This window comes from Cavia porcellus, unplaced genomic scaffold (genome assembly GCF_034190915.1).
Source record: "Cavia porcellus strain 051 isolate PalLab524CR breed Dunkin Hartley unplaced genomic scaffold, mCavPor4.1 scaffold_27, whole genome shotgun sequence".
In the NCBI taxonomy this organism is placed as follows: domain Eukaryota; kingdom Metazoa; phylum Chordata; class Mammalia; order Rodentia; family Caviidae; genus Cavia; species Cavia porcellus.
In genome coordinates, this window is record NW_026947510.1 from 22,908,452 (window position 1) to 22,921,904 (window position 13,453).

Here is a 13,453-nt window from a genome sequence, read left to right on the forward strand (position 1 = left end):
ACAGTGGCAGCAGCCAGTGTACCAGCTCCTGTGACAGTTCCCACAGTGTGACAAAGGGTAGCTAGATGACAACTGCACATGCTGTGGGGTATACTATGGGAGATGAACCCAGACGAGTAGGTAGCAAGGCTGTGCTCCTGAAAGACATTATTTTCATTATACAGGATATCAGTGCCCTGCCATGCACTCCCAAGGGCAGTGTGTGTCTTTTAAAGCTGTGCACCATGCAAGGTTGCTGTCTTGGTTACTTTTCCTCACTGCTGAGACAAAATGAAGGAGGTTTCAGTCCATAATCAGCTGGCTCCAAGGCTTCAAACTGGGGCAACACTTCAGGTGGCAGAAGACAGCAAAGGAACAAGAGCAAAAAGGTGGGGAGAGCAAGCCCCTTTCCCTCCCTTACACTGTAATCAGGCTATGGCCCTTGGGCAGGTGTAGCACTCACATCTCCTCTCCGGGCGCCCTGGCACAGGATGAGGGTGTTTGCAAAGGACCCTGGTTCTTTGCTCTGTCCCTTAAACTTTGACCTGAAGTTGACACATTATGTAACAAACATTACAGCTGCTTAAAAAGGCCAGTCAGTGCCTCATATGCAGAAAATGAGAGAGAGCTGTGGACAATTGCCTCCAGCATACTTCTTTTTAATTATGGTTGGGTCACTGTTCACATTTCACACTACTATTCTGACCTGAATAAGGTATTAAACTATGGTCATTTTTTTCCTTTTCTGAACATGTTTTTATTATTGCTAAAATTAGTTTTGCTTAGCTTTCTTTATCAGTAATTCAATTTCTAGTTCTTCCATTTATTTGAAAATCCATTAAACCTGCCAGGTATGGTGGCACTCAAGAAGCTGAGGCAGGAGGATTAGTGGGAGTTTGAAGCTATGTAATGAGTTCAAGGCTAGCCTGAACACAAAACACAAAAACCAAACACAAATCCTATGAAACCATCAGATGTGTCACAGTTGGCTGACTTCGTCTGAAGCCTGCTGGAGACATTGACCGCTCTGGACTTGCTGTCTCTCGCTCTGGACTTGTTGTCTCTCGTGCCTGGCTCACACTTTACCACTGTCCACAGGGGTTGTTTTGATGGGACACGTTTCCCGAGTCTAGGAGGGTTTTTGTTTTTAACCCAAAAGATGCTGGTACTTCATGATAAATAGTTTTCGTTTGCAATTTGGTCATTGGTCTCTAAAAGGATCACCATCACTGGTCTCTAAAGATATGGGGACAAGTTTTTGGGATTTTGCATGTGCTCAAATATCTTATTTTTCCCTTTCAGAAGCTTCAAGATACTGCTATTTTCTCCCCTTGAGACAGGCTGTCCTGGAACTTGCTGTGTAGCGCAGGCAGGCTTCAGCTTCCTGCAACTTTGAGAGTGGGGATTATAGGTGGGAACCACCACACTCCACTTGCTGCTGCTGTTTTATTTCCAGCTGTAACTGTTGAGAAGTTTGAAGACATATCAGATGCTTTAAAAAAATTTTTTTTTGTACTTGGGATTGAACTCAGGACTGCGTGCTTGCAAGGTAGGCACTTAAGTCACTGAGCTAAATCCTCAGTCCGAAATTCTTATTATCAACATTCTGGAGCCGGGCCTGGTGGCACATGTCTATAATTCCAGCACTCAGGAGGCTGAGTCAAGAGCATCACTGTGAGTCTGTGGTCAGCTTGGGCTACATAGGGAACTCAAGGCCAGCCAACTACGAGGCTGGACACTATCTCAGAAAACAACAACAAAAATTCATGGGAGCTGACTGATTGTTAAATCTAAGTAGGCATCACTAAAATAGGATCAGTAAAATTATTAACCCAGGGGCTGGGGATTTAGCTCAGCGGCATAAGCGCTTGCCTTGCAAGCAGGAGTCATGAGTTCGATCCCTGGTACCGATAAAAAACGAAAAAGACCAAAAAAAAAAAAAAAATTATTAACCCATAAATTCAATTATATATAGCACTCATCACACTGGTACGTCTTTCCCTGTAACACTTTTATTTTTCCCTGTTCAGATCCATTTTATTCAAACATAAAGAGAAAAAAAAAATTTTATTTGTATTTTAAACAAGATCTCATTATACAGTTTGACCAGGGCTTTGAACCGAGTACATACCCCAGGCTGGCCTCAAATGTGCAGCAATCCTCCTTCTTCAGTCTCCTCAGTGCTGAGATTGCAGGATGTGTCACTACACCTGGCTTCACTGAAATGCTTTGACACTTTATTGTCTTAGTGAAGCACACTGTAACGGGGCTCTGGGATGGTAATGGAGAGTAAATCCACTAAAACCAATGTGCAAAAGGAATAATCATAGTCGATAGGTTATTGTAGTAGCAGAACACTCACTTTATGGTATGCTTAACTTTTGGACTTTGCCTTTTTATAGGTTTAACATGCTGGAAGTCTTAATAAATTTAAGATAAGATGTGTGAGCTGAATTTTAGTATTTTTTTTTAAAAAGAATGATGTTGACTGGTGATCTATTTGTTAAATTATATTTACTAGGCAAAAGTACATTATTTTTAAGGATGTCTGTTTTGATAATGTTGAAAATGATTATAAGATGTAAAACATCCCATCTATTAAAAGTGAAAAAGCTATTAAAATTACTTACAGTATTCACACTTCACCTTTCCAGTATTACTTTAAACAAATAGATATTGAAGGGGCAAACACCAAAAGCAGTCAAGGCAGTAAAACTGGGTTTAGTAAGGCAAGCTAAAACTTTAGTACTTTTGTTTAATCTTCATTCCCCAAGGAGTTACCCGAAGGGGCGGAGAATTCCTTCTAGCTACATTTCCAGGGTTACACGACGTTACCTTAAGTGTTTACCCTTGAGACATTTTTTTGCAGGCATATTATGCAAGTAAATTAAATTGAAATGGAATTGTACATTTGTTGTTTTAATACCAAACTGAAGGATGGACTGAAATCAACAGAGAAACAGAAACTCCAGCTTGTGACTCTCTGTCTATATAGCAGTAGTGTCATTCTAGTTTTATTGATGCTTTACTTTTCATAAAGTGCACTTAACAAAATAAATATGGTCAAAAGAGCTTTAAAGATTTACAAACAGTTCAGAGAGTAAGAGAAATTACTGATTATATTCCTTATAACCTTTTGCCTCTGTGAAAGCTGTTATATTAAAATCTCATTGATCCAGGTAAAATATCCCCCCTTACATCTACAGGAGTAAATAATTAATGGAGCTTATTCTATAACACAGGGTTCAACCGAAGGGACATTTATATGTTATAGACTAAATCCAGAGACGGTCAGGTGCTGAGCATTATTTCTGGCTTCAAAGTATGATGTGTCTGTTTCATTATCTGGTTGGGGTATGAAAGGCATAGTCTGATGCTGCAGATTTTCCCAGTCCACATCACTGAAGAGAGGATGACATTTCAGTTCTTAGGAAAAATATAAAACAAAAAAGCGTGTTATGACAACACTAGCTAGGTACTGCTTTCAGGCACACATATGTGCTGCCCAGGTCCGCTGACCTTTGTTTGAGGTCTGTCTCCCCATTAGACCTTGCACATTGTGTCATTCTGCGTCTCAGCTGGCAAGCCAAGTGCTCAGTTCATATTTTTCAAATGAATGAATAAATGATTGGCCTTACCGGAAGTCTGTCTCTGCAGCTGCATCTTCTCACACACCCTACTCGGGAGAACTTGTCTTACTTCCTGCTCACTGATACAACTTCCCTACCACTCGTCTCACCCAGTTGATGCTGTAGTCCTCATTTCGCACCTCATCACCTGTTTATAGCACTACAGTTTTAGCTCTGTCTGTTGTCCTAGGTAACTTTAGCAGGGAGCTCATCCTTGATGCTTTTGATTTCTTCCTCCCTCCTTCGTAATGATGTCTACACATATATTGATCATGCTTTACTTTATAATTTCCACACATGTACTACATCCTGACAATGCTTCTAATATCTATCTATCTATCTATCTATCTATCTATCTATCTATCTATGCTGGGGATTGAACTCAGGGGTGCTGTACCACTGAGTTGTATCCTTAGCCACTTTATTTCCTACTTTTGAGGCAGAGTTTTGCTAATCTGCTCAGGCTGGCCCTGAGCCTGTGATCCTCCTGCCCTGAGATTACAGGTGTGCGCCAATTGATAATATTTTGTTTTTTTTATTTGTACTTTCATTTTTTAATCTGCAGTATCACACAAAAAAGAAGGAATTACAAAAGACTTTCATAAAACAATTTTCTATATTTGTTGATGGTTAATTTTGCCAGGCAAAATTAATTTTGTCTAAGACACTGAGTAAGAATGTTTCTGGTATCTCCTTCAAAATAAAAAATTAATTTAGAATATGAATATTGCAACTTGCCTGTACTTAATTTTAATAGGGAATAAAGACAGATATATTCATGTATATTTAGAGGGCAGAAATAAATTGAGTTATCCTTTTTTACCATTTAGCAGTCATATTATCTGTACCATTGTACCAGAACTTGATGTTGTTATGACTAGTCACCACCTGGAACAAATCAAGGGTAAGTGTTTTAGCACAAAACCTTACCTTTCATTCCAGCTCTCTTTGTATCATCAATGGTTAAAAGTATTTCTACTGCACCTTGAGCATTATCAGATAACTTTTCTTCACCTTCTGGCCAAGGTATGTCTACAAATACAAATGCACAAATAAGTTTGTTAATCACTGTTTAACTGCACAGAAATACTGAATCTACTTTATTAGGAGAAAAAGGATCACCTCTTTTCAGAATATTCTGGAATACTTGTTGTGGTGTTTCATCATTGAAAGGGGGAATTCCTGTTAGAAATTCAAACAAGCAAACTCCAAGTGCCCACCAGTCTACTGCAGGACCTAGATATCAAAGGAAATAAGATAAGTGTGCATGCATTTTCTACAAATATCTAATCAACTGAATCATTAGCACATGAATATTTGAACATAATCAAGGCACTCAGTACCTAAAGCTTCTCTGGCTGTTTTTATAAGTTACAGAAATGCTAAATTACCTTCATTTATACAACACATTCACTATTTTCCTATTTATTTTCCAAGAAGTTTATAGTAGTAGTTACCATAGCTAGAAAAAATGTTACAACCATTTATTTCCAATTATTAAAACCTCTGGTATTCTGGATAATTTATGTGTTCTAAACCCTACACCACAATGAAGGCATGCATTTTTTTTGATTCTGAAAATCGAACTCAGGACCTCGTGCTTGCCAGGCAGGCATTCTGCCACTGAACTACATCCCTGGCCAAAGAATGCACTTAACATAAAGGACATTTTTCTAAAATAAACTACTTCTTTATTTGAAATTATTAATTTAGACGATTATTCCACATTCCACTTGCTTCACACAAGGTGTGAGATGAAGTGGTAACATTCGTATTAATTAGAAGGTAGCCTGATAACTAGGGGATGCCCTATTACAGAGCATTGGAATTGACTTTCATAGGAACACAGAGGGAAAATGAGTTAAGCAAAAAACACTGATTTAAACTGTGGCTAAAGGGGGTAAATAATTACCTTTTCTTATAAGAGAAAAGTTTTGATGAATAGGTAAAACTGATTTCTAAAAAAAATCTTTATTGGAAGCAATAGCTATATATTTGTTTTTTTAAGATGAGATCTTACAGTGTTGCCCAGACTGGCTTCAAACTCTTGGGGTCGGGGTTGGGGATTTAGCTCAGCGGCATAAGCGCCTGCCCTGCAAGCAGGCAGTCGTGAGTTCGATCCCTGGTACTGATAAAAATGAAAAAGACAAAAAACACAAAAAACAAAAACAAAAAAAACCCTCTTGGGGTCAAGGCATCTCCCATCTCAGCCTTGTTAGTAGCTGGAACCACAGGCGTGTGCCTTACACCTAGCTATAAAAAAATCTTGTAATAATTTTTGGGAGGGGGTAGGTAGTAGGGATTGAATCCAGGGCTTTTGTACCAAGCTACATTCCCAGCCTTTTTAATTTTGAGATAGGGTCAAATTTGTGATCCTTTTGCCTCAGCTTCCCAAAGTACAAATTTAAAATCCCTTCTTGAAATTGGTAGGGAAATACTGATATTATTATATACTTTTCTTCCTTCCTTCCTTTGCTTGTGGCACGAGGATGGAACTCAGCCTTCACACTGAGCTACATCTCCAACTCATATTTTACTGGATTTAGAGTGACAGGGTTATAGGCATGTGCCACCGTATCCTGCTAACTATTTTTTAATGATAATGAAATTCAAAAATTTGGAAAATTCAAACCTTTCTGCTATTGCTGGTTTTAGTATTTTTGTCAAGTATTTCTTGTCATTAAAAAAGCTGTATCTTCATATCTTTTAAGCTTTAAAAAGTGCTACCTGCCTACATGTCTTTTCACAGAGAAAACAGTCTCTGAGTCTTGTTGCTCAGAGTACAGTTCATTTCTGTAGTTCATAAATGAGCTGAAAGGAAAACACATCCCATGTGATCTAGTGATACTTTGACTATTTGGCTTACTGTGCTTTGCCATTTGACTTACAGAGTTTACTGACCTGAAGTTAGAAATCCTGCATATAAGAAAATAATAGTTATATAAAATTATGAATTCATTGTCACACCATTACTAGGTAGAGTACAAATAGAAGGGATACAAAGACGATTAAAGGCTTTTTCCGAAGGAGAAAACAGTCTACTCTGGGAGAGACAAAACAGATAATTGTAATACGATATTAAAAGAGCTGAAACAAAAATATGAACAAGAAATTTAAAGAATCTCAGCATGGAGGCTGCCATTGAGACTACAGCATATTGTCTAGCTGTAGTAGCTATGTTCCACTAACACAGTGTTAAGCTTCTATAAAAGAAATATTTAAGTTTGAAGCCTGTTTTCATACTGTATCCTAGGTTAAGGTAATGCTAATTACAGAGAGGAAATAGGCTGGCAAGTCTTTGACTTGGCCAAAGGGACACTGTACCAAACCCTGTAAGAGCTCATCCATCACATTTACTTGCTTGGCTAATAAGAAATGGGAATGTGCCTATTTCCAGTGCTCTCAGGATGATTAGCAACAAGTCTTTCAAGAAATCCTGAAATGTTATGCAGAGGGCGGAGAATTCATACTCTCTTTTTAAAAATTTTTCTTAAGCTTTTGTAGTGGAGATATATTTCACAACTAATTGCAACACACAGACAATAACTACTTATTGGCTTTGCTTTTATGGTTCCAGGATCAGATGCAGAGCCTTGCACTTACTAAGCGTGTGCTGTACCTCTGAATCATATCCCAGCCCTGGGATAATGTAAATTTCGAATGGCTTTTAATAAGGTGGTATAGAAGAAGTTGATTAAAGGACTTTTTAAAAGATTTGATACTGACTATGAGAAGAAATTTGATTGAAAGATGATTAAAGAGTTGCTTTTCTTAACCTCATAAAATAGATGTATAAACAGACTTGGGAATTAAATGTATTTTATTAAGAAATAGAATGGGATAATACCCTGAAAAAAAAATCAAAGAGGACCTCAGAAAATGAAAAGACTTCCCTTGATCATGGATAGGAAGAACAAACATTGTGAAAATGGCCATTCTTCGAAAATTGTTGTACAGAGTTAATGCAATCCCAATCAGAATGCCACTAGCATACCTCATAGATCTAGAGAAATCATTAAAATTGATCTGGAACCAGAAGAGACCTAAAATAGCAAAGGCAATTCTAAGCAATAAAGGCAAAGCAGGAGGCATCACGATCCCTGACTTGAAGTTATACTACAAAGCTACTGTAATAAAATCAGCATGAAAAAAAAAAAAAATCATCATGGTACTGCAATAAAAACAGACCTGAAGATCAGTGGATTAGATTAAAAGATACAACTACAGCTACAAACACACTCAGCTACCTTATCTTTGATAAAGAGACCAAACACGTCTCCTGGAAGACAGTCTCTTTAATAAATGGTGCTGGAAAAATTGGCTCTCTATATGCCGAAAACTAAAACTAGACCCATGCCTATCACCATGTACTAAACTAAAGTCTAAATGGATCAAAGATCTAAATAGTAAAACGGAAACACTAAATTTGTTGGAAGACAAAGTAGGTAGAAATCTTGAAGACATAGGGGTTGGTAGAGAATTCATGAACAAGAATCAAACTGCACACGAAATACTTCACAGAATCAACAACTGGGATTGTGTCCGTTAAAGACTTTTTACACGTTGAAAGAAATCTGCACAGTGAAAAGAAAACCCACAAATTGGGAAAAAATATTAGTGAACAGTCCCTCAGACAAATGTCCAGAACATATAAAGAATTTTAAAAAATCAGATCTCCAAAATTCATAAAGACCCATTCCAAAAATGGGCATCTGACATGAATATACAGTTCTCAAGTGAAGAAATACAAATGGCAAATAAATACATACATAAATGTTCAGCATCATTGATCATTAGAGAAATGCAAATTAAAACAGCACTGAGATTCCATCCTACTCCAGAAAGAATGGCCAGGATAAAGAAAACTACTAACAACAAATGCTGGAGTGGCTGTGGGGAAAACAGTACTCTTCTGCACTGTGGTGAGAGTGTAGACTGGTGCAAAGATTGTGGAGGTAAGTCTGGAAATTCCTCAAAAAGCTGGGATTGGAAGTCCCATTTGACCCAGCTATTCCACTTCTAGGCATCTTCCCAGAAGAACTGAAAACATCATACCACAGTGACATATGTGCACCCATGTTTATAGCAGCACAATTTATAATAGCCAGATCTTGGAAACAACCTAAATGCCCTTCAACTGAGGAATGGATAAAAAAGATGTAGTATTTTTATACAATGGAGTACTACTGTGCTATAAAAAATGATCACATTGAGGTATTCATAAGTAGATGGATGCAACTCGAGACCATACGCATAAGTGAAATAAGCCAAACTCACATGTATAAATACCATAGTGTCCCTAGTGTAAGAAATAGTAAGAGTCCATAAGATACAAAAAACTCAATACATACAGTGAAAGGACAAGAATCTGCTTAAAGGGGAAAGAATATATGTCAGGGAAAATGGAAAAGCAAAGGAAGGGAAAAGAAAAAATATAAAAGTATATAAACAGTATAGCTAAGATGATTGTGCTACAAATTCTATAAGTTCTTGGAACAAAATAGTTAACACTCATACGACTGGAACAATTGTGCGTATTATTGGTGATCTGAGGAACTCTTGAAGATCATTATGTAAAATAACTCTAGTTAGGCTCATACTACCTTGTTTTAAAGGCCTATATTGTTAATGTTCTGGGCTCTTTGCTATTTTTTATGTCTTTTTTGTATCGTGTTTTTCTAGGAATTTGTTTTGTTTTTTCTTGTTTTGCTTTTCCCTCTACTACAGAGAGTGGGTATGCATGTAGAGACTCATGCATATGTAGAACTTCTAAACAGTTTATGACAATCAATTATATAATGCACAATGAAATGAACAGATACTTAAAAGAAAAAGAGACACTAAGTATCCAGTGCTGATTCTGTAGCCCCATGAAGTGAAATCCAGCAATACTATTATTCTTTGTACGGAGTGATTTTAGTCTGTTTTAATTTAAACATACATGAAGATATGGACAGCTATTCTAAAGAGAATGAGAGACATTATGGCAGTCATTGTTGACTTCCCTATTGTCTGGTCTTGAAGACCTAAAATGCCTTCATCAGTTTTATACTATTTTGTTTTGTATGAATTCATTATATGTGAAGATATGGAAAACTATGTGGAAGAAAACAAGAGACAATGTGATAAATTTGCAGTTGTCTTGCTTTGAAATCTGTGTGCCTTACATTGATTTCTTATGATCTGTTTAATTTTACCCTCTTTAATATAAAATTTTAAAAAAAGAAATAGAATGGGAACTGGACACCTTCGTAAGTAATCCCTTCACTGGGGCTGAAGCCGGAGGGTCACAGGTTGAAGTTCTGCCTGGGCAACTTGGCAAGACCCTGCCTCAAAACAAAAATAAAAAAATGGTTGGGGGAATTTAGATCAATGGGAAGGTCAGGAGTTCAATATTTAGCATCATTAAAGAGAAAAAAGGAAGGAAAAAAAAGAAAAAGAAGGGTGAACACAGGACATGTAACAGTTTAGATTTGTTGAAAGCCGAGGTTAATATGAGAACTCAGAACCTCAAATGTCATGTCCAATAATTAGGATTTTATTTAGCAGCTAGGAGGGAGGCACCATAGTCTTCCAAGGATAGAAATAGAAAAAAATTATATTTTGGTTCAGAGAGAAAATCTGGTGGTAACCATTACAGACAACAGAATGACACTGAGGAGACCAGATAGAAGGCCATTACATAATGAAAGAGAAAGACAAACTTGTTATAGAGAACAGTAGCAGACGTGAAAAATACGTCAGGGATCTAATTAACTGGATTTAAATGTCTGAATGTAGGGCTGATGCCTGTCACCATGAAGATGATGGAACAGATATGGAACAAAACAAAGCAAGCTAGATAACAAGTCCAGTTTTTTCTTGGAACATTTGAAAGACTGGCAGAATTAGCAGGAAGCAGTTTAGCTGTGTGTCTGTTGCCTGGAAAGTCAGGGTAGAGATGGATTTGGAATCTTGATGGGAATGATGTGTGATTAAGAGGGAATAATATGTGTAGTGAAAAAACGCACAGGGCAGAATTGTGAAGAACTTCTTTTTACCCCTCTGTATTCATCAGGCTGCACATCCACAAATTCAACCAAACAGATAGAAAATATTTGAAAAAATTTCATTGGTTTAACAGCCTCCTTTCTTATTACTGTTCCCTAAACATATAACAACTATTTATTTACTTTGCATGAGATGCTATAACTAATACAGAGGTGCTTTAAAGCATGTGGGAGGCTATGTATAGATTATATGGAAATACTGTGCCATTTTTATATGAAACCTGAGCACCCTGGAATTTTTCTGTCTTAGGGCATCAAACTCCCACTGATAAAAAGGGAGGATTATACTTGGAAGACAGAACGAAGTACCTGAAGAATATCAATAGAGGTCAGAGGAGTGAGACTGAGAAGAAACTGAGATCTGACAATAGTAACTCTGGTGACTAGCAAGTTTTAGTCAACTAGTCAAGATAAAATCATATTGCCAGAACAAAAATAATCAGGGGAAGAAAAGAGGCAACCTTTGAGTTGTTAGGGAATAAAGGGAAGACAGAAGTGGAAATTTGCTTTCAGGATGGAGATAAAATCCACAAAGAAAAATAGAAGGGGTGTGAGGGTTGTAATGGGAGGGATGAAACAGATGATCAACAAAGAACCTAATAGAAAAAAGAAAGTAAGCATCAAGATGTAGGAGGTGGGCACAGGGGCACATGCCTGTGATCTCACCTACTCAGGAGGCTGAAGCAAGAGGATTACAAGTTTGAGGCCTGCCAGGGCTCCTGCGTGAGAGTCTCAAAAAACAAAAAACTATTGGGCTGTATCTCAGCTGCTCCTGGGTTCAGTCCTCAGTACTGCAAAAACAAAAACGTAGAAGGAATTGATGTCGCGGATTGATTTGTGCCCCTGAAAAAAGCCTGTTTAAGCATAACACTCACTACCTCAGAATGACCTTACTCGGAAACAGAGTGCTTGCAGATTAATTAGGTTAATATGAAGTTAAATTGGATTAGGGCAGGGTGCTACTCAACACAACTTCTATCTTTATAAAAAGCCAAATGATAGACACACAAGGAAAAACCATGTAAACAGGCAGAGTTGAAATGATGCATCTGTAAGTCGAGAAATCCAGAGATGCCAGCAGACCACCAGGAGACAGGAGGACAGAGGGAAGCACACCTTGACTCCACACTGCTGGCCTCCAGTCCCGACAAGACATTTTTATTGCATTGACCCACTCAGCTGTGGTACTTTGCTAAAGCAGTATGAGAATGGGTGAAGTTTGCTTAACATAGGAAAATCCTTATGAGAGAGAAAGGAAAAGAAGGTGGATGTACCATCCTGAAGGATGATTCATTCCTGGTTTGGCTGTTCGGTGCATTATAAACTGGAATAGGATTTGCAGAATGAACAAAAGTGAGGTCTACCATGTAGTCACGAGCACTGTAGGCCAGTCGTGAAGAATGTTTAGAATGAATGATACAGTGGGTGGGATGCAGATCACTGTGACCAAACCAGAGAAAACAAAACTACTGGAGGCGAAAGATAAACAGCTGCACAGCGTTCAGTGTTTGGTCTCACCCAAATGCAGAGAATGAAAGCTAGCTCTTTTTTCTTTTCCTACAGTATAACTGAGAAAAGAGTATTTTGTATGTCCACTTTCTCATACTTCAGATAATCTAAGTACTAAAGAAACTCAAAACAATTTTACTTTAAAGGACAGTGCACTGACAGTAGCTGTTCAAAGTCCAAGACGGGCACCGCTTACCATGGGCTGTGCTCAGTAACAGCTCAGGTGCGAGGTAGTCTGGGGTTCCTAGGATGCGCCCGTCATCTGCTGGCGCTGCCCCTCTTCTCACACTCTTTGGAGTTCGGTATGAAGTTCCAGACCTGATCTGCTTTGGGGTCTGCTAATTCAAAAAGAGTTTAAGGACAGAAGATCTGCATTCCTTTTACAGGGAAAATGAATTATTGAAACAAAACTGCTAGATCATAGGCAGCTAGGCATAAAAGATACACTACTTAAACCCTTGATCAAGGATTTGAAAATGGACTCATGTTATAATTATCAAAAAATTCTTACATGTATGTTTAGTTGTTTAATAATTATTTCACTAAGCTAGGCGTGGTGGCATATCCTTGTAATCCCAGAATTCAGAGGCTGAGGCAGGAGGACTGTTTGAAACCAGCCTGGGCTACAAAGTGAACTCAAGGCCAGCCTGAAATGCATAGTGGCATAGTGAGACTCTTGTCTCAAAAAGACAAAAATAATCAATCAATCACTAAGATCTCGATTTACAACAAATAATGAAAAAATACACAAAAATTTCTTGATAGGTGGCTTAACACAACTTAAAAGTCACTGAAAAAGCCTATAATAAATTAACAAATAATAAATTAGTACAATATATAAGATAACATAAATAATCTCTTGCACTAAATGGGATTCAAAGCATTTTTAAGGTTACTGTTGCCTAACATTTTATTCTGTCCGACATTTAAAGAAACCAGGTTCTGAGTTAAGGAATTTCTAATCCCTTAAAGGAAGTTCTGTTTAGAAAACTCAAGTCTCATTCCTTCTCAGCCTTTTGGTTAAGATCTAGTATAGAAAACCAAAGTCTCATAATCCATGTTTAGAGTTTATACTTTTTATATTATGATGCTTCTCCAAAGAAAGAAAAAAGTAAAATTTTTGGTTTATAAAAGCTGAGAAAAAAATTTTAAAAACCACAACGTTTTTCTGTAAGGAAAGGAGATTCTCCAAATATGTCCCTGGAAAACAGATAGGGCAGGCTTTAATTTGGTATCTTGTAGCATTGCTGTGAAAATATGTGATTGTGTTTTCTTAGAAAAGAGTAT

General features: G+C 37.6%; 2 protein-coding genes across 9 annotated transcripts in view; one reads left to right on the forward strand and one right to left on the reverse strand.

Moving 5' to 3' along the window:
- The window catches only part of Acbd5 (acyl-CoA binding domain containing 5), a 70,896-nt gene that overhangs the window by 50,922 nt on the left and 6,521 nt on the right, over positions 1-13,453 (forward strand). The window lies entirely within an intron of this gene.
- Mastl (microtubule associated serine/threonine kinase like) overlaps positions 2,030-13,453 on the reverse strand; it is a 28,504-nt gene continuing 17,080 nt past the window's right edge. Inside the window, exons 9-12 of one of the 2 annotated variants that reach the window (XM_063238569.1) lie at positions 12,363-12,501; positions 4,731-4,844; positions 4,539-4,640; positions 2,030-3,405 (exon numbers count right to left, since the gene is read on the reverse strand). In XM_063238569.1, coding sequence (XP_063094639.1) covers positions 3,248-3,405; positions 4,539-4,640; positions 4,731-4,844; positions 12,363-12,501 — 513 coding nt within the window. In that variant the 3' untranslated portion in view covers positions 2,030-3,247. Of the gene's footprint in view, positions 3,406-4,538; positions 4,641-4,730; positions 4,845-12,362; positions 12,505-13,453 lie in introns of both variants that reach the window. The other variant, XM_013145010.3, reaches the window with a different exon arrangement.